At 39.1% G+C, this 20057-nt stretch overlaps 1 protein-coding gene across 3 annotated transcripts; it reads right to left on the bottom strand.

Moving 5' to 3' along the window:
• Positions 1-4276: 4276 nt before the first annotated feature.
• On the bottom strand, positions 4277-15696 carry LOC108683033. 3 transcript variants are annotated; one of them, XM_018172312.2, is made up of 10 exons: positions 14536-15696; positions 11100-11215; positions 10302-10796; positions 9625-9717; positions 8151-8332; positions 7877-7997; positions 7280-7497; positions 6095-6190; positions 5182-5265; positions 4277-5040 (listed from the first exon to the last, which is right to left on the bottom strand). In XM_018172312.2, the coding sequence occupies exons 3-10, from the start codon at positions 10789-10791 to the stop codon at positions 4792-4794; spliced, it is 1533 nt and encodes a 510-aa protein (XP_018027801.1). In that variant the 5' UTR covers positions 10792-10796; positions 11100-11215; positions 14536-15696; the 3' UTR covers positions 4277-4791. The 3 variants fall into 3 exon arrangements, with proteins under 3 accessions (XP_018027801.1, XP_047740596.1, XP_047740595.1); XM_047884640.1 differs by having other exon boundaries at positions 7883-7997; XM_047884639.1 differs by having other exon boundaries at positions 14697-15696.
• Positions 15697-20057: the final 4361 nt, after the last annotated feature.

Genomic DNA, 20057 nt, shown 5'->3' with positions numbered 1-20057 from the left:
CTGGTAGTCTGTTCAGTGTGATTAAGTGGGTGTGGGAGTCAGCATTAGACCTTCAAAGATCCTATTTGACAAGTAGCGAGGAGTTTAGTAATAGTAAGACATTTCGAATCTTGGAGTTGGTAGTCCATTGTTAGTTTGTTACTATCAAAAGATTTTTACTAACATTTTTCTGAACTCCCTTGAGTCAAGTTGAGTGGCTAGAAATATGATGTGGCACAGAGGCTAGAGCTTTGCTAAAAGCTAAATCATTTGCAAGAAATTTGGTGATAGAACATTCATCAGGCAGGTTTCTGGTACAGGTTCAATAATCACAACTAAGGGGTTGCCTGGGTTGGCAGGTATGATTTGCTCAGGTACTTCAGCAGTGAGAGCAGAAGTTTGCCACAGCCCAGGGTGCAGAGGGTGGATGCAGCAGCGTTGCCAATATATGGGTTTTTAGCCCTAAGCGTCGCCGGGTAATTTTAAGATGCGTTGCCTGGTAATTTTAAATGAAAAGCCATTTACGCTGAGTAATGAAAAACTATTTACAAGCCACAAACTTATTTACAAGGTTGCATGCACGTGTCACCCCAATTAACTAATTTTACCCTAAAAACAGTCCGATTGTACAGCAAGTGTCAACTGAACATGTGATAATGCAGTCTGACCACACTAATCATGTGACCACAACTAGGTACCTAATTGTAAACTTGATGTTGACATTTTTTTGGAGGGAACTCATCGCAACTGATTTCCGGACAAACTTTACTGCATCCTGATCCATCCAACATACCGGAAATCTTACTTTTTTTCTAAATAGTTGGCCAAAGACTGACAAATATATTAAATGCAAGAATTTCAATCTAAATCTGTTGGCAAGATCTTCTGAAGGCGTAAATTTTGCTACTGAAGTGTCGCCAAAGATCTTGCAATATTCATCCACTCTCTGCTGACTCTGCACAGTGGCCCACAGCCCACACTCAGCATAGTGACAAAGCAGAGAGTTTTTCAGACTCTCCCTCACGCCTCAAGTTCATTTTTGAGTCCTATAAGTAGACCAGTAAAGTAGGGTAAACGCGGTATATTCCGAAATCGTAGGTAATTCCGTCCCTTTTCTAGTTTTTCCTTTATATTAAGCTTTGTTTTAGTTCCATGCGTTCATTGATGGTTGAAATGGTGACGTCATACATTTGCGTGTCGAAATACTGCAAAAACACTAGGTCTTGGTTATCTAGTGGGAAAATATTGAGATCCAAAGAGAGACAATGCATGCCACCTGGTGAGATCATCGAAAAATGTGTCAAATTTGACAGTTGACTATAATTTAAGGGAAAAATTATTCACGTTCCCACAATGATATATATTAAATATACGGACATATATTAAAAAGAAAATCCGTAAGAAATTTGTACATCATTTTTAACTAAAAGGATCACTAGCATTTTGATAGCAATCACGACACTTTCCTAAGCAAAACAGAACAGGATATTCACGACAATTTTCTAATTGAGCTCCTATCCTATAATCAACAATGTCAAATTATATAAAAATAGTTTGAGTTTCCATCATGGAAAACTGGACAGGATATTCACGACACTTTTCTAAGCAAAACTGGACAGGATATTCACGACACTTTTCTAAGCAAAACTGGACAGGATATTCACGACACTTTTCTAAGCAAAACAGAACAGGATATTCACGACACTTTTCCAAGCAAAACAGAACATTATACAAGACTAACTTGCACACGAGGTTGGTGTAGAAGTCATCGACGTGCGTCTCAGGGCTGACGGCGAGATGAAGCAATAGGTGAGAGCACTGAGCAGTATCAGAGTCAGATAAGTCTCCCAGTCCTAGTGAATCAGAATAAGACGGAAACCCTTCAAAGTTTGCATTTCCAGCCTTTCTTTGTAGTTTAACTGCTCCTTATTTGCTGTTCTGTCAACAGCAAACTGCCGTCTCCGGTCTCTCGTCTGTCTAGATGCTTGCATCTCATATCTTACTAGGCTTGGGAACGGGAAGTCATCAGGTTCGTTGATGTTCGAGAGTCCCCAAGTATATTTGCGTTGCTTCCAAGTCCTAGCTGCCCTGTCATCGGTACAGGCTCCGAAACGGGAGTTTCAATCTCCGCCTCGGGGTTACTACTCACTGGTCTGGTCAGACGTCCCACATGAAAGTCTAGGTGTTCTTGCTTTTCCCTACGTCTACTCCCACCCTTTCTTATCTTCCTAAATTGAATGAAATAATCGTCTAAAGCTTGTACAAGTTTCGAGAGCGTTACTCACGTTTACCTACCTCTTCACAGAACTAACCTTCAACGAACGAGCATGAATTGCATCGTAATAAAAGTCCCAATATTTGGACGGAAAGTTCATGTTGTAAATAATATCCGGATTTGCAATATTGTGATTTTTTTTAACGTAGTTGTAGTTTATCAAAAAATACGTTAGGCAAAAATTTAAAAGCGTTCAAAAGTCTTATTTAGATCAATATTCGCACCTACAATAGAATGTAATTTAATTTTGTGACAAGCCTGAAACGTACATAAGCGTTCGCAATTTCCAACCGAGCTCAAGGTCCTTCAATAATAATAATAATAGCGGTTTCAGCGTTATTAGGCCGTAGGCGGTAGGCCTGTCGCCGATTCTTAACATCGCAGAACATTCACAGCATTTTGCGGTCTCGAACTCGCAACTCACTGCTACAACTCTGCTATGCTTAACCGCCCGGCCTCCTTGCCGATTCTGACCAGAAACTGTCGCACAGAGCTGGGATCGAACCCGCGCCTCTCTGCGCCAATCTTGGTACTCTGAACTTTAACACAGAAAGGATGGGTTAATTCCTAGTTTCGTACTTGGTTCTTTTACCAAATTTGACCACATGCCAAGCCAGCTTGATATTTACAAAGCATCTATTCCTTGTAGTCTGTAACGCCGCATGTAAACACTAGTCTTGAATATTGGGTATTAATGGTCATGGTGATTTCGTGTTATTTTCGATTTTTATCTATTCCACTGCACCAAGAACAACGTAAATATAGCGACTTCAGTAACTATGCATATTTAAATACGAAGCGCTGTCAGTGGCTGACCATTTAAAGAACTGAGTCGCAAAACCATTTAAGATTAATCCATTGAGCGAGAGTAATAATTCGGCGAGCTGGTGTCGTGTTGAATGCTCCTTAAAGCAACTCGTTAGAGAACAAAGGCAGTAGCTGGCAGAAGTGCAACTTGGCAAAAAAAACACAGCGTTACCATCTCACACAAACTATAGAATATGGAAAGACAGGTGAACAAAAACAAATACATACGTACACAGAGTCGCTTACACGAGATGTCGGCCACCCGCACCTCACGAGCGAAACAAGAGAAATGCAATTAAGCCAGGCTAAATTAGGATTAGCCTGTAAAAAATCAGGTTTTACGAAGCAACGCAAAATTGGAGCAGTGAGTTGCGTGTTCTGTTGTGCGTGCTCTGCGATGGTAAGAATCGACGACATTTTTACGGCCTAATAAACGCTGAATAATAATATTAATCCTTTTGTCCAGCCGTCACAAATCGCGACCTCTGTGGTCAACATACTAGACACAATACCACCACCCCAAGGCAACACCAGCACAAAAAAAACACACACAATTATGACACTTAGAACGCTGGAGCTGGCCGGCAACAACAAAGTCCTTGGACAAAACACTTACACACAATTATGACACTTAGAACGCTGGAGCTGGCCGGCAACAACAAAGTCCTTGGACACCCACCACCTGACATGAGCAGCACAGAAACACAGCTCTCTAGACTGGAGAGAGTACACCTAGCCAGGCTTCGCTGCGGCCACCACCCCTCACTCCAAACATACGCAAACAGAATAGGCCAAGCAGACACAGACACCTGCCCATCCTGCCAGAGAGCTCCCCACACAATCACTCACATTCTCCTGGAATGTCCGCTCTGGCAGGACCTCAGACAACACCACCACATAACCTCGACCCTACAGCTCTGGAGCGACCCCCTGTCGGTGGTGTCGTACTTGCGCGAGGGGGGTCTCTTGTAAAATTGAGACCGGGGAACCACAACAACAACAACAACCTCTGTGGTGGCGCTCACTGGGGCAATGCCATAGGAACTTTAAATCCCGCGAAACTTCTAACGAGTAAAGACACACTTGAGAAGACCGCCTTAAAGGAGCATGCTGTCAGTACACTGACTTAGGAGACAATGCTGTTCAGGTTAGCTTGACCAAACTCTCAACGCAGCCTGACGTCAAAAAACACCTTTGGGGTTAACTAAAAATGTATGCAAATTTGCAGTTTAATGTGCGATGAAGAACATCCATAAACACGGTAAAGTACAAGATAAATAATAGGCTCAGTGGTCACAAATGAATCTACATAATTACCGGTATGACATGCATATACTAGGCAAAATCTACCTGCATACAAGGCACGATCACTGAGCTAGACCGGATTTGTTAAGTACACTGAAACAAAGATACTGAAAATTTATTCCCTTTTACTGCAAAAAAGCCTTAGCAGCGAAAAAAATACATCTCAGTAAATTATCTGAGATTACAACCATGACGTCTGAAATAATCCATAAACCAACAAAAGATAGTAACCAAGACAAATAATATTACCATCCGTGAGGTATAACGCACAAATATTTGAAACTTTTAACGCAAATAAAAATGATCTTGTTTCCGTGAGGACTTCTGCGCTAAGAACTTGGCTTCTGTCCTAGCGGGAGACGCTCACTGGTGGCAGGCTGACAGCATGGAGCTAACGTCAGCCACAGACGGTGGCAGCGAGGTGCTCATTCGTCGGTCGCAAACAATATCGTTGGATCTTCATTGCAATCCGCAATGAATTTTCGGCAAGAAGGCTCATAATGGCCCTCTTGATGACAATATGAGCACTGCCGAAGCGCCATATTCAACATCGGGACCTCAGACGACGGCTCGGACTCAGACGGCGGCAGAGAGGTACCTTCATCAGCCGCAGACGGCTGCAGAGAGGTACCTTCATCAGCCGCAGACGGTGCGTGAGCCCCAACAACATCCGCCTGCAATTTCCGATTGTAGGAAGTTACGATCTTCACAACAGAATTCTTTTCCTGAAACTAAAATCAAGACGTAAATATCACTTAGTAACGAATTTTAATCCGATAAATTTGAGCAGAAAACGTAATAACTTGCCATCTTACCTTAAGTATTTTCGACTTGGCTGTGGACTCGACGGCAGCGAAGCGAAGGAGAGCTTTGTTGATGAGCGTGCCGTCTTTGAACAGCTGAAATAGATTAGTGATGTGAAACATTATTTCTGATTCATACTCTAGCTAAAAAATTTAGCAGCGGAAACAATGTAAACAAACTTTTTGCACAAAACTTGCGTTCCAAAAGTAATTTTCATGACGCCTCATTCGCTTTCACTAGGTTTATTGAAACAAGTGTGAAAGCTCAAGATTTACGGCAAAATGTGCGGTTTGAGACCCGTTTAGCTGTTAAAATTCTGCAATGTCTAAAAATCAGAGATAGGCCAGATGTGATAAAATCTCTTTCGATTACTCCACTTTTAATATTGCTATATTATAGCAACGATAATCAAAACGTGATTAAATCGAGACCATTAGACTGAGTTCACACCATACTGCCGAGCACGATGTAGGCATATGCCAGTCATGGTCCAGTCCAATATTCTTTAACGCATTTCCATAGAAGCATTCACACCATGGGTAGGGCAGGTGCCTTGCGCGGCTGGAGTGAATGCATCTATGGAAACGCATTAAATTTTTACCGCCTGGCATGAGTAACCGAAGCAATATTATCACACAAGCCTACCTAAAAAGAATACGTTCTGGTGAGCGCAAAATGACTTGCACTGATGGTTGCCGCCACGTACGACAACTTACAACTTTATAATGTTCTCTGTTGCGTGCAAACTTCCTCAGTTTGCTGCACTCAATAGTTGGCGTGTAATTATATGTTCCCGGAGAGTGGCATACGGCGGTAGAGGGTTAAAGAATATTAGACTGGCATATGCCTGACACGTGTCCGGCAGAATGGTGTGAACCCGGCCTTATAAGAGTATTATTCTACAGCATGAAATCTAAGTCTCACATCTAGAGAGGGAGGAGACCACTGGTTGCGCGTCTGCTTGTAAACGTCGCCTTCGATGACGCCCGACGACAGCTCTTGCTCCAGCCACGCGCGGCTCTGAACACCAGAAACTCAAAATAATGTTTGATATAATCAAAAAAATATAACTTGGTACTCACTGCAGTGAGTGACAGAGAGCGCATTTTCTCGTCCACAAAACGTGAAGTCACGGACAGACGGACGGACGGACGGACGGACATGACGAGCACAATAGCGCCATTTTTCTATAAATGAAAAAATGCGCTAAAAAGGCAAGGAAGCTCAACTCAAGTGGCTAGAAAAGACAGAAAATTAAATAGTATAACCCCCCCCCCCGAGTCGACAGTATCGGAACTCTGCATAATATGAATTAGCGTAAATTTTGGGAAATCGGCACTGAGAAGTAGACGTAGCCCAAGGGACTGTTGTAAACAGACGCCTCTCTGTTTCACTAATGAGACAATATTTGGCGCTAGTCTGCTGCGCCATTAGTTGATCAAAAGATATTTTCAGAATCCAATGCACTTTTCCGCTTATTTTACGCAATTCTTGGAGCTTCAAAAGCATTCTAATTAGGAAGTGTACTATTCCAGTGTTTGAAGCTCTACCCGAAACGTCGATTTGCGGTGCATTAAGTGACCACTGAATGACACTGGACAAATAAACATGTCGAATCAATGAATGCGACACGATGATGAAAATAATGTCGCATGAACTGCGAATGAGGCAGCATGGCAACGAACCACGTACGAGATGACGAAAACTGACTAACACCCAGTATTTTATTCAAAAATTTGTAGTGTAAGCGAAATTTCAAGATGAAGCATCGCAGTAGCGCGACTGGTGTCAAATTCTCCGTGGCAGTTTTTATCGACTTTTCATGATTACTAATGTCAGAAAAGCATAATTGCAAAATTACAAAGTCTTTTCAGTATTTAAGCGAATCAGAGGCGTTGAACATTGAATACAAATAATAGACGATGATTAACTACGTATCGAAATGGACAAAATCAAGATATGGTGGAATATAAGTCCTTATCATGAGTGCGTCAACGGTATATTAGTAAATTAGAGACTCTTTAGACTTCTATTGCACTAAATTTTTGAGCTCGATCACGCATATGAAAATTAACTAGTTTATAAAAAATCTCTTGTTTTACCACGGACCTCTTCAATCTGAGCCTCCGTAGCACCTCGGGCCACCCTGAGCTCATTGAGAGAGAACATCGCGGCCAGGGGCTTGAGGTCGGAGAGACCTGACAGGAGGAAGTTGAAGTCGTCCTCCAGCGCCTCACACCAGCTGCCACGATCCATGAGCTGCACGCGCCACTTCAGGGAAGTGCCTCCACCTGGCGACGACGGGGCGGCTTTTGGGGCTTCCTTATCTGTGGAAAACACAAATTATGGGGAGATCAGTCGGACCATCTGAGATATTTACGACTCAAGGAGAACCGTGGGTACGAAAATATGCTATTTTTCAGTATATAACATATTATTTAGGACTCAAAATTTTTGTGTTTGCAGCCGTTTGACTTCGGTAGACTGAAAATTCTGATCTGCGTCTCGAGAACACAGACCACTGCCACCACGAAACAACAATAGTCGCCATTGCTAAACACGAGCTTGAATTAGCTGAAGATAAAATTGCATCCATCAGGATGAGAACAATTTAGACCAACTAAAAATGAAAAAATTTTATCCATAAATACGAATGCGTAAAATCTGTATTATTTATCAGGAAAAAAATTATTAAGTGTAACTGACCTATACCTTCTGCTGTCAGGTTGACCGTTGCAGTGCCGTGATCAAGAGTCGCCTTCACGCCCGGCACCGTTCGTACAGTACGCACGCGCTCGTAGCCTCCGTCGCACTTCATGCCCAGCACCTGACAACATATTCCCAGCACGGTAATGTATTCGTACAAGATACTCTAGAAAAATTCATGCCCAGCACTGACAACATATTCCCAGCACGGTAATGTATTCGTACAAGATACTCTGGAAAAATTCATGCCCAGCACTTAGGCAGCGTTTATTACCATGTTAGGGACGATTCTGGATGGTCGGTAGGCAGCGTTGGCGTACATCTCAGCCATACGGCTGCGGACGCGTGCGTAGTCGCGCTGCTGCTGGGGCGTCTGGACGTACAGACTAACTGGTGAGCACACGTGGGTCACCACCAGCCCCGACACGCGCGCCTTCCGAGAATATCGGGCCTCAGCTGATGGCAAAATCAACTGTGAGGTCAACATAATAAGGGGAAAAGAATCAAATCAACAATTTACAGACCAACAAGCTGTAGACCAACAATCTACAGACCAACAAGCTATAGACCAACAAGCTATAGACTAACAATCTACAGACCAACAAGCTATATACCAGCAAGCTATAGACCAGCAATCTACAGACCAACAATCTATATACCAACAATCTACAGATCAACAAGCTATAGACCAACAATCAATACATAACCTAGAAATGAATCGAGTTCATATTAAGCGACTCACGAACTAGTAAATGCCAACTTTATTGTTTTGTGAACGAGACACACAAGTGCAACAATGAGCTTCGTTCCTCTTCCACAAATGTTATTTAAAATGAAACAAACAGCTAAATAATACCATTAGATAAGTGCCATACATCAATTATATTCCCCGAAAATTGATATATTACACCAGTTTTGTATGCCACTGTCCTATACAAAAACACACAATTATCCAGACGTTACCGTATACTTAGAGAATTTAGTGAGACTTAGTTCTGGTGTGGGTCATCCTAACCCAGTCAAGCCCAGCAAAAGGGCGTATCAGAGTTCGTGCAGTGTGCCAGTATTTGGACAGAATAGCACATATTTTTTTGAGAATAGGGGTGACCGATCATGTGATTTCCGCGTCATGATTGAACATCAGGCGTGGCTTTATGACGACCAAACAGCTTATGACGGCCCTTACGATAACGAAACCTTAGGCGTGGCTTTATGATGACCAAACAGCTTATGATGGCCCTTGTGATAACGAAACCTTAGGCGTGGTTTTTATGACGCTCAAACAGCTTATGATGGTCCTTATGATAACTAAACCTTAGTCGTGGCTTTATGATGACCGAACAGCTTATGATGGCCCTTATGATAACTAAACCTTAGTCGTGGTTTTATGATGACCAAACAGCTTATGATGGCCCTTATGATAACTAAACCTTAGTCGTGGCTTTATGATGAAGCAATCAAAGATGGCGGCGCTATACAGGAATTTTTTGACACATGTACATTCACGTTAATTACACTCAGTAGAAGTCAAGATAGCTAACTTGATGATACTCATATGGCTATAGATTAACCCCTTCCAATAAATACGGGGATGAAAGATCGACCTGTTGCATGTACGGTTGCTTTTATTACACTTTCATGGAGAACGCAGAACTAGCTAAATATATGATAATACTCGGTAATAAGGCTCTAGATCCCCCTTCTCCCACCTTCGAAAAACGATAGAAATCCAGTTCGTAGCCACGCACCTCTGAAGCTCTGGATTAGACCACACTTGGTGCAGGTGGCGTCCTCGGAAGAGTTGCGTTTGCGGCACCCAGTGTCAGGACACACCCAACCATCTGGGGGATAACGAAGATAATATAATTGATTGGGACACACGCAACCTTCTGTGAATTAACGAAGATGACTGATAATATGTGCACTCTGAAAAACGTTTAATCAATGTTATTTCAACGTCAGATACCTGGTAGCCAGTTCCCAGCTAAGAGTCAACCGTTCACAGAGAAGTCCTTTAACATAGGAGTATATGCATGTAGTCAACCTTTGCTCTGTACCCGTTTTAGTATTAGTATACTTCTTGTAATCCCATCACTTCAGTAACAGTACTTACAAACCACATCCTCTCGTAGTATTCATTATATAACACAATAAAATTTATTATGACGAGAACCCAAATGCTAACGAGCGCAAGATTTTGTACATGTATTTTAATTTTCAGTTTGAGGCATGAAAGTATATCGTATTTGTGACTAAGAAACTTTGGAGTGTTTCAGCTACCTTGTTCTTTTACATATAAATAAAGCAAATATCCATAAAACGAGAAACAACACCTAAAATATAAGCCCATTTTTGTAGAAATACTGACGTCAATTTCATTCATAAACAAATTCAATATTTTTACCTGGATTCCAGACACACTAACCTTTGCTCTTTTTGGTATCCTTCTTCTTTGCGTTGCTCGTCTTCATGCTAGCGTCTTTCTTCTTGACAGCTTGGTCAGCATTACACGACTTATGGCTGTCTTCACGAGACTTTTCTTTACCGACGTAAGCTCCGTCAATTGCAGAGGAATCATCCCGAATAACCTCGACGTCTTGGCCGGCAGGTTGCGTTGCACAGGTCTTTTCCTCTCCGCAGCCACCTGCCTCGTCATGTAAAGAGGGGATATCACGCGTTAATTCAACGTCTTGACCAGCGTTGTGCGTCGAGTCCTTGTCTTCCTGAGACCCATCTTCAAACTTCACAGCTGCTTTATCATCTACGGTGGTATTATTGCCAAACATCTTGACGTCTAAACGGGCTGGGCATGACGGCTTACTCTCATCACAGGACTTTTTTTCACCACCATCACCTCCAGCTAAATTTACAGGTAAATCATTACCATCTGGCACATCACCCTCAGTAGTTGCCATTATTCCTGAAGAATAATGCATTGAAAATAGTTGGATTCCAAAGTGTCAAGTACTTATATAATTAACATCTCATTTATTTTAGCCTAAAATTGTTCATAATTAGAGCAAGGTTTTAAATGCTGCAATTCAGATTTAAGCTGCCTGCCACAAATTACTGAAAAAATATCTTACAAAGGGATGCTGAATCATTATAGAAGACAAACAAAAATTGCTTTCACTAATTTGAGGAAGCAAAAAAAATATATAATAATAAATTTATAAATCAATAATTAAATTTTGCAAATTTCACAAGCTGAATTAGCACTGACCAGTTCCTTCCGGAGGGAAGAGCAGATGTTTTGCAATGACTTGATCCCAACACAAAATGACCAAATAAAGTATTTTAATAATCAACACCACTTGCACTTGAATTTACTACTGAAAGCTTCAGAGAGAAGAAAAAATTAGTCCAGAATCATTTACTATTCTCTTCCCTAAAAACTCAATTTCCATTTCAAATCAAGCAAAAAAATATGAAATATATCCATGATTTATTCTTTTAATTATGCTACATATACTCAAATTCCATAAAATTAAAATAGAAATCATTTAAAATTGCTTTAATAACTTTCTATGTTACAAATTGCAGTTGTAATCTCAGGGAAAATAGTTTAGAAGCACTTAATTCATGCAATATTAACTGGAAGTTTGCCAAAAAATATTCCTAAAACTATGGTTAAGCTGACACTATCAGACAAAACATCAGTTCTGAAAACTTATCTTCCTATGGAAGAAATCATCATTGACCCTCTCAACTATAGTATTTTTTTCTGTTTACTAGCAATGGACCTGCATAACCTCCACATGGATATAGATTGTTGAGTAATTATATAAATTCTGGATCAAGCAAATTAAGAGATAGCCCTATGAAAGATAAATGGAGATGCCCATCTCATAAAAGTAGAAATTTAGCATAGGAAGATGTTTAGTGCAGACATTGGTCCTGGCATAGACTAGACTGTGACCAGCTGTACAAACCATTAAGCTAAAAGTCCAATGCACCAAGTGCACTTTATTCTTGAGCACAATTTTTATACTTGATTTTCTGTAAAGTGCACAATTTTTATTCTTGATTTTCTGTAAATTGAAACTTTCTGAGGGTGCATCATAGTCGGGTTTTGAACGTAGTTGAGGCTAAGGTTTTCCATGCTGAGTAAAATTTTAATTAGCCAGTAAAATCAACAGAGAAGAATTGAAAACATATACCCAGGATGGTTGATGGAACTTCTCCTTCATTCGTAATAAAAGTTCACCTCCAAGATTCATTTTGGTGAGAAAAAAAATAGTTCTTTATTACCAATTAATTATCTACGTGGTTCAATGATATCAGAAGTTCAGAACTAGGATTTGTAGTTGAACTAGCACCATGTGTCATGTTGAACTAGCACCAAGGAATAGCATGTGTTGAATCAAAACCTCAAGAGCATTTGAGTCAGCGACAAGATTTCCAGTCACTTTGTCAGTCTAGACATACCCACATCGCCACATGTAAGATTTAAACTCTATATATCAGGTATAAATGTTTAGCAGCATTTTACATTAATATTGAGCTGTATTATCTTGGCGTGTCATTTCAAAACTAATATGATATGCTGGCCAATAGTTGCATTAAATTTGAAGTGAACATTTTGATAAGAGTAATCAATCATACACTCAGTTTTGTCCCCCTTTTCAGTTTAAATTTGAATTTGCCGGCTTAAATTATTTAACTTACTTAAATTTATTGATCTAGTATTTTTATTATTAAATAGGAGTTTCCAAGTTTGTCATTCAAAGAAATGAGAATATTAATTTTTGGCAATTTTCCATATTATAAATTTGTTACCAGAGAGAATGAATGCTTTTAGTGCCCTCAACCCTTTGTCTTCAGCTACAATAACTACGGTACCGTAAAATGGGGTTACTTTGACCGGCGGGGTAACTTTGACCATGTCAATGTTACCCCGTCACGGCTGCCATTAGATGGTCTCATTTCGCCCATTTGGGGGCGGCACCCCCCATTTGCAAACTATGACACTTTCCTAAAATTTGTCTTTTGCATATGTAACTAAAAGAGTTCTACTACAATGCACCCACACTCAGGATGATGTATGTTTTCGGTGAATTTTCCCGTGCATTTTCACTTTTTTTAAGCTATTGCTGTGCACAGTTGGCGCAATGTAATGAAAATTGATTATCTTCGCGCACATGTTCACGCAATCCCGGCCATCTTTATTTTAGAAGAAATTTTCTCCAAAGTCATATGGCAACACTGAACACCGTCTGTTTACATTTCGTATGTATAACAGCCGCAGTTTATGATTACCGTACGTTCCGTATCCGACAAGGCGGACAACCGGAAGAGTCAGAAGTAACCCGGACATGTCTTACATTTTATTATTGTCACTTCGACTCGCGTAGTCAATATACTCGCTGCAACTCGCATATATTGTTGACTAAAATAGTAGAACTATTTTAGCTTTCTAAAGTACGGCACACGGCACATTTTTTTACCAACGTAGTACGGCGCACCGCGCAGGTCGGTAAAATGACAAAATAAATTCCCGCGCACCTGGCACATCTTCCTGACCATGGCAATGCGCCACAACCTGGAGTTATTTTACCAAAAAATAAAATTGATTTTACCACCCGGTCAAAGAAACCCCAAGAGCCAAGAGCTGGGGTAACAAAGACCATCACTTTTTTTTAAATTAGCCTAGGTACATCAAAACAGTGACAAAACTATGAGAGGCAGGAGCCAGCAATTAATGCCATGGTGAGTAAAGCTAGAGTATAGACCTGTATTTTGCATGTTTCAATTTAAGTTTAACTTATCTAGTAAAAAAATGGCATCATTTTGAAAAAAAAGTGGTCGAAGTTACCCCATTTTACAGTATTGTCAATGATATTTGTACCCAAAGGCCTGGATGCATCATGCAAGAGCCCTGTCAGTGTCAGTACAAAAAGGGTTAAGTTAGTACTAATAATTCTCATGCATGCTCAACTTAGAAGCTTTAGTATACAATAAATTTGATTCTGTTGTCTCAAACTCTCAATTATCCATCCCCCTAAGGCCTGAGCCCTGAGAACATGAGAAGTCAGAAGTGTAGGTATGTAACAATTTAACAAAGAGTATAAATATATATATGCTTGACTAAGTATTCATTTATATTTCTATAAAATTGTAAAACTACCAAAAAATCCATAATAATTTTCAACTTTCAATAATAGGTCTGGACCGTCTGGTTCTAATTTGAAGAAAATATGTTTGAAAGAAGACAATAAGCTCCTATCAGTAGAATCAGAATGGGTAGGTATAAGGTATCATTAGGATTAGCCGATTAGGCATTGGCTAAAGCAGCCTATTTAATTTAATATAGCTCCAGGATTCAGTCCCAAAAATAATTTTATATTCATTTATTAATAATAATTTTTTTAAATAATCATAATAAATTCAATAAAATAATAACAATATATATGGCCTTACAGACTGGCCTGAATATAAGTTTGAATAAATAATCACAGTGATCACACAACCAGTCATTACTAACTTGAATCAAGTTGAATGTAATACCTAAAAAATATAATAATATGCTTAGGAGGAGCTTAGGGCTTTATACACATAAATTTTGCAACGTTAATTTTTAAAATTGCTTCAAACTTCAAAGCATCAACGAATAATGAAAATATAAATAGCTAAGCCACCATAAATGGCATAGGCCTAACCTCTTTCGTTCAATAGACCACTGACTGATTGAACACTGTTATTGTTGGAACCAAGAAATCGCTGTCGTGTCCACTGGTTCAGCAGCCTTTCAGGAGATCTTTAATTTTCCTAAATTTGTTTTCGAGCCAGCCCTGTTTTTACTTCAAATCATTCATCTCACCGTTAAAGCAATCGATTTTATGTTGCTTTAGTTCCAATTTCTTCGTCAGTTTTTCAGCAGTCACTTGCGCTTCGTTGTTTCGGCGTGTAAGGTCCAGCTTGCACGTCGTCTTCTCGAGTATCTGAAAGTCAACTTCCTGCACTTCACTTCCCGCCATGAACATCGCGTCGAAGGCTTGCTGCCTTTCTTCCTCCGCAAGCTTCAAATTTTTCTGTACTTGCAAAGGAAGATTCAACTCGCATTCATGGCACCATGATTAATTCAACAATGCATGGTTCAAACTAGCTTGGTCGCTTTTCATCTAGTCGAGATCGTCCTTGAGCTCTGAAAGTGTTCGCTGTGTGGAAGTCAGCTCTTTATTGCATGTAGCTATACGTTCCATCAATTTTTTGTTCTCCTCTTTCATATTGCGGCACTCATTTTAAAGCTTTTCCACATTTTCCTCAAGCTTGCAGATTTGTTTCAATTGTTTTTGTAGTTCAATTTCTTCAAACTACCGCTACTTTTCGTCGATTTACTTTGCATTTCTTTCCTCACACCTGCAAATAGACTAACGAAGCGACTCAATTTTCTCTTTTTACTCTCCTAAACGTTGCCTCAAATGATCCTCAGTTTGGCAATACATGTTAACTTGGGTTTGGAGCTATAGTGAATTTTCATTGCAATGCTTGTTCTGTCTTTCAATAGTTTTCATCTCTTCCAAGACATCCATATTCTTCTGAGACGCATCCCTTGCCTTCCTTGTCTTTCTGAGACGCATCCATTGTCTAGCATCCCTTCTCAGGGCGCTGATTTGAAGTTACAGAACCTTCGTTTCCAGTTGCTGCAAGTAGTCGGTGAGAACGTCGTGCTACCCTACCAGAATTCTTTACTCATCAATCAATTCGTTGGCACATTTCGTTTGCTCGTCTTGAACCTCCTGGCAGCGCCCTGTGCTTGACGTTTCCAGAGACATTTTTGGTGGGGAATAAATTATTCGGTGCAATTAATCGCGAAAATCTTTGAGCTTCTTCAAAGTTATTCGAAATTTTGTTTTGGTCCGGCTTTATATGCGCGCGAGTCGCCAGTATCGTGTATACGATTGCTTATTAAATTTCTTGAGCGTATTTTTCCCGGAATCAGTTTCCAAAGAAATAACTTGGGTGTTTTCTTGTAATGAACTTTGGCTTCAACGAAGGTTGAGTGAATTCTTTGTGGCCGAAGGCCCTGCGCCATTATTTTTCACAGCGCTCACGCTGTCCATGTTGCCACTGACTGCACGCATGTTCACATGACCAATTGACAATGTTCACTAGATCTTTGTTTCATTTGCTGTGCCTTCGTTATGCGCTCGCAATGCGCTCCCTGTTCCAGGAGCTTACGGCATCCAACAGAAAAATAATAGTAGGAATAAATATATCATGAAGCGATCAAGAGGCCAATGAACATTATCAGAATAGACGATTTCTCCTACATCGAAACATTATTACATATACCTATTGATTGTAGACAGAATAACGTTGCATCAAAGGCCTCATTAAATTAAGTTATTCTATTTATTCGCAAAAATTTTAAGTTTATTTTATTTATTTAAGTTTAATAAAACCCAAACGTACCTTCACTTGTAACATTAGACTCTTCAGCTCATGGCTATTTTTCTAAGCCGCGCACAGAAGGAGTCATAACCTGTAAGGATTTCTACCATTACGCTCGAAAACGATGAAGAAAACTATTGTCTTCTGACAAATCCTTAGTATTACTATTATTATCTTACATACAGGGAATACTATAACATATTTTCCAATGAGTAATTGTTATTAAATGATCTAGGACTTCCATATGATGGAAGTTTGAATCTAACCTTAATTTTGTTAGGTTTCCTCATCACTTCTTTCTTTAGAGCTACTGCAGCTAGTGGAAGTGAATATAAGCATCACAATATATGGAATTATATTAAACGATGAACATAATTTTCCAAAAACATTTAATCCTTCTCGTCCGTAGCTTCCATAAATTTTTGGTCATTACCCGCCTTGGTGGCGTGCTAATTCCAGCGCCCACGCTCCATGCAGGTCAATCACTCTCTCCGCGCTCTGTCCAGTGAGACCAAAATAAATACGTGCTTTCAATCATGTAGTTATTATGTATCTCATAATTTTCAGAGGCTATCATACGATAACTTCCGTTTACAGAGGCTTTACTCGAATACCTGTGTTCTCGTATGAACAACATATGTAAATAGTAGTTCGATGAGTCAGTTAGAACGAAACAGTTAGCAGTGTAAAAATTTTGAGTTAACTAAAATTACTGGCAAAGCTGGTGACGTATGATAACCTAGATGGTGATAGAAGTAATACGGAAAACGCCTTCAAGAACAGACAAGACGAAGCTATGCAGGAGCATATGTTCAGTCTTAAATGCCTAGCAAATTACGGACCAGGCAATAAGTCCAGCAGCTATCTCCAACAATCGTCAGTTAAAGATCGGGTTCCAAAGGCCGGATCCCTTGTGAATCAAATCACGAAAAATTCAAGAATCGGCGACAGGCCATGGGCATATTTCTTTAGTGCCGACACTTCTATTCTATTCTTCTATTCTATAAAAAAAATCTAAATAAGTTGAAAATATATTGCTTGGCATTATTTCAAATTCCTTCTTTACTGGAAAAACTTTGATCGGCTTCGCGACCGATGCTTGCGAGTTGTTTATGCTCTTGAGACGGAGTCCCGTCGAAGGATCAAAGTTTCTCCAGGCCGTCAATCAAGATACTTTAATGAGTGCGAAACTAACAGGTAAATTATTCAGGTCATGTCAAGCATCATTGCATTTGTAAGTCAACTTCCATTTAAGCCCTGGATTATTCGGTCCATGCTCTTTTCTGCTAAAGTCTCAGTGGAAAGGGGCGTAAATAAAAACATATTTTGTCCTCACAGACGGATCTGAGTCTTCGGAATAATTTCGAACAAGATTATGGAACAATTGTTGTACAATATTTTAATTGAGATTGTTTTTTTGCCTTAATACCCTGTTTATCTTCAAACGCTGTTTTTCATGGATTAGAAATATGCAATATGTTGGCACTTGGCATAAATGAATGTGTTGATATATTCAATAATGGTGAAAATACCCTTAAAATATTAACTTGTTTGTCTCATGCGATCACTATTTTAATGATGTTGACGCTGAAAAGAAAAGGCTGTACGAAAAGAAAAGGCTGTACGATGTAAAAGGCTGAAAAGGCTGTATCGATCAAAGGCTGTACGAAAACAGCTAAGCAGCCTGAGTAGCATCATATCGAAACCTCGGTTGTGAGCGCGCTTGATGTTAGCCGGTAAGTTTATGATACCACGTTCACAAAAAAATATCTAATCAACCTGAACGTACTCAGCTGAATGGATTAGTGGCCATGGAATATTATGCAGTGAACTATAAGACAAAGAAAGTTCCACTTACAATGCGGAGTTGGATCTTCATTTACGATACGTCCCTATTATACACAGACCTCTCTTTGATGCCAGACAGACTTGGTAATACGGAAAATTTTCCGCAATATAAAATATCTCTACCTTACAGAGACGGAATATAAAATATCTCTGCCTTACAGAGACGGCTCTATGCTACAGCTAACCCGATCGATAGTAGGAACATGGTTGTTGGACAGCGATTAGAAAGCTATTCATTAGCGATGAAGAGTTGCGCCACAAAAATTCAATGAAAAATCCCCAGTGCCAGTGATCCTGTGCAGAAAAAACTAAAGTTCAGAAAGGAACAAGACTCGGGATCGAGAAAGTGATACGGAGAAAAGCTTAAACTTTTTTCGATTACTAAACCATTTTAAATCTAAACTTTAAGCTAAAGTAAAATCTACTTCAAAACTATTTTACATTATTTAATTTTTTTCTATTGCATCCTATGTTTCTTGCCAAATATTCATATCCGCTTAAAAGTAATGTTCGATTGTTCTATGTAGTTAAGATTCGTCCTGAAGTTGCCCGTTTTATTATAAAGTTTATTATAAAGTTTGTTGTGTTATAAAACATAATCCATAGATTTTACGAACTTCATGTTTATTTCTGCTTGAATCATATTTTTATTACGACAATTATTACAATCATATTTGCATCTCTAATATTTCTTTTAGCCTAATTGAATAAATTGAACTATAGTTTATTATATTATTTGTTTGTTTTTTATGCCATGATGAGAAAATTGCAGCCATTTATTACGCATATTAATCAATGAAATACAAGACATTAAAATGTGTTGTACTTACGATTAAAGATGAAGAACATAGACTGCACACATGTTAAAATTGAAAACTGACTGCACGCATAGAAAACTTAGCTAACTTAATAAAAAATAAGTAATAAAAATCCAGCGATTGCGCATAATATTCAAGCTGACCCTATAAACTGTCTTAGGTTTCTGCTGTGCAAGCTTTACTTTAATAATTAATGGAGATCATTTGTTTAGATTTGACGATAGAAGCAGTGTTTATAATTAAGAATTTACTTTTTTCTATCAAATCATAGTTAAAATCGACCTAATGATGCCATTTTTTTTTTGGTTTGGCTAAAAATTTTGAGCATAAAAAAATTATTTGCTCGTCTCGGTCACATAGAAAAGGACAAATAGCTATTATTTTATTTATAATTATTTTTATTCATAATAAAGTTTCGGATAAGCGTGAGTTATTTAAAATTATTTAACAAGTCACTGCTGATGATCATGTCATCTTATACTTTCATATATTGAGACTTATATACCACCTATGTCGCATGCAGTTTATATAAGCTTTCACTGTATAAGAAGCATTTCGTCTTTTAAATTTGTTTTAATTTCTGATGTTCTCTTCTTTTGTTTTTGTGTGCTTCTGCGTGAATAAAAATTGAAGAATAAATAAACTTATATTATTAGTCTGCTTATATCGCAAGTTCACAAGGAATTTAAAAGCAAAGAAAACGCCAAGAAAATTCACCATATCCATCATTCACCATATCATAATTCACCATATCATTATCCAATATCGATATGGTGAATTTTCTTGGCGTTTTCTTTGCTTTTAAATTCCTTATAAATAAACTTGTACCCAAAGTATCAGTCGCTATGCTTTCACTCCCACACGTCTAAAATTTAAATTTATATACCTATGTTATATTGATGATTCCATCATCATTTGTCTGCATATGAAGTGGTTTCTCCAGTAGGGCTTGCAGACTGTGAAGAAATCGGTTGACCTCGATCGTCCTGCATAGGACAAAACATTCCAGGTCCAGGACAGGTTTCTGCTCCAACCCTGGAGCCGAACCCGGGATAAGCGGGGTAAAAAAATACATAAGCGTTGCTTCAGGTCCAGAAAACTTTGATAACCGAGAAAAAAAA

Source organism: Hyalella azteca, unplaced genomic scaffold (assembly GCF_000764305.2).
Source record: "Hyalella azteca isolate HAZT.00-mixed unplaced genomic scaffold, Hazt_2.0.2 contig15773, whole genome shotgun sequence".
Taxonomy (NCBI): Eukaryota; Metazoa; Arthropoda; class Malacostraca; order Amphipoda; family Hyalellidae; genus Hyalella; species Hyalella azteca.
The sequence above is the reverse complement of the archived record's forward strand: the minus strand, read 5'-3'. Positions and strand labels throughout refer to the sequence as shown.

Coding starts and splice junctions, on each gene's coding strand:
- LOC108683033 (XM_018172312.2), bottom strand. CDS start 10,791: ATGGCAACTACTGAGGGTGATGTGCCAGATGGTAATGATTTACCTGTA. Junction 9,718..10,301: donor GGATACCAAAAAGAGCAAAG/GTTAGTGTGTCT, acceptor GTTATCCCCCAG/ATGGTTGGGTGTGTCCTGAC. Junction 5,266..6,094: donor GGTCTCCTCCCTCTCTAGAT/GTGAGACTTAGA, acceptor AATCTATTTCAG/CTGTTCAAAGACGGCACGCT.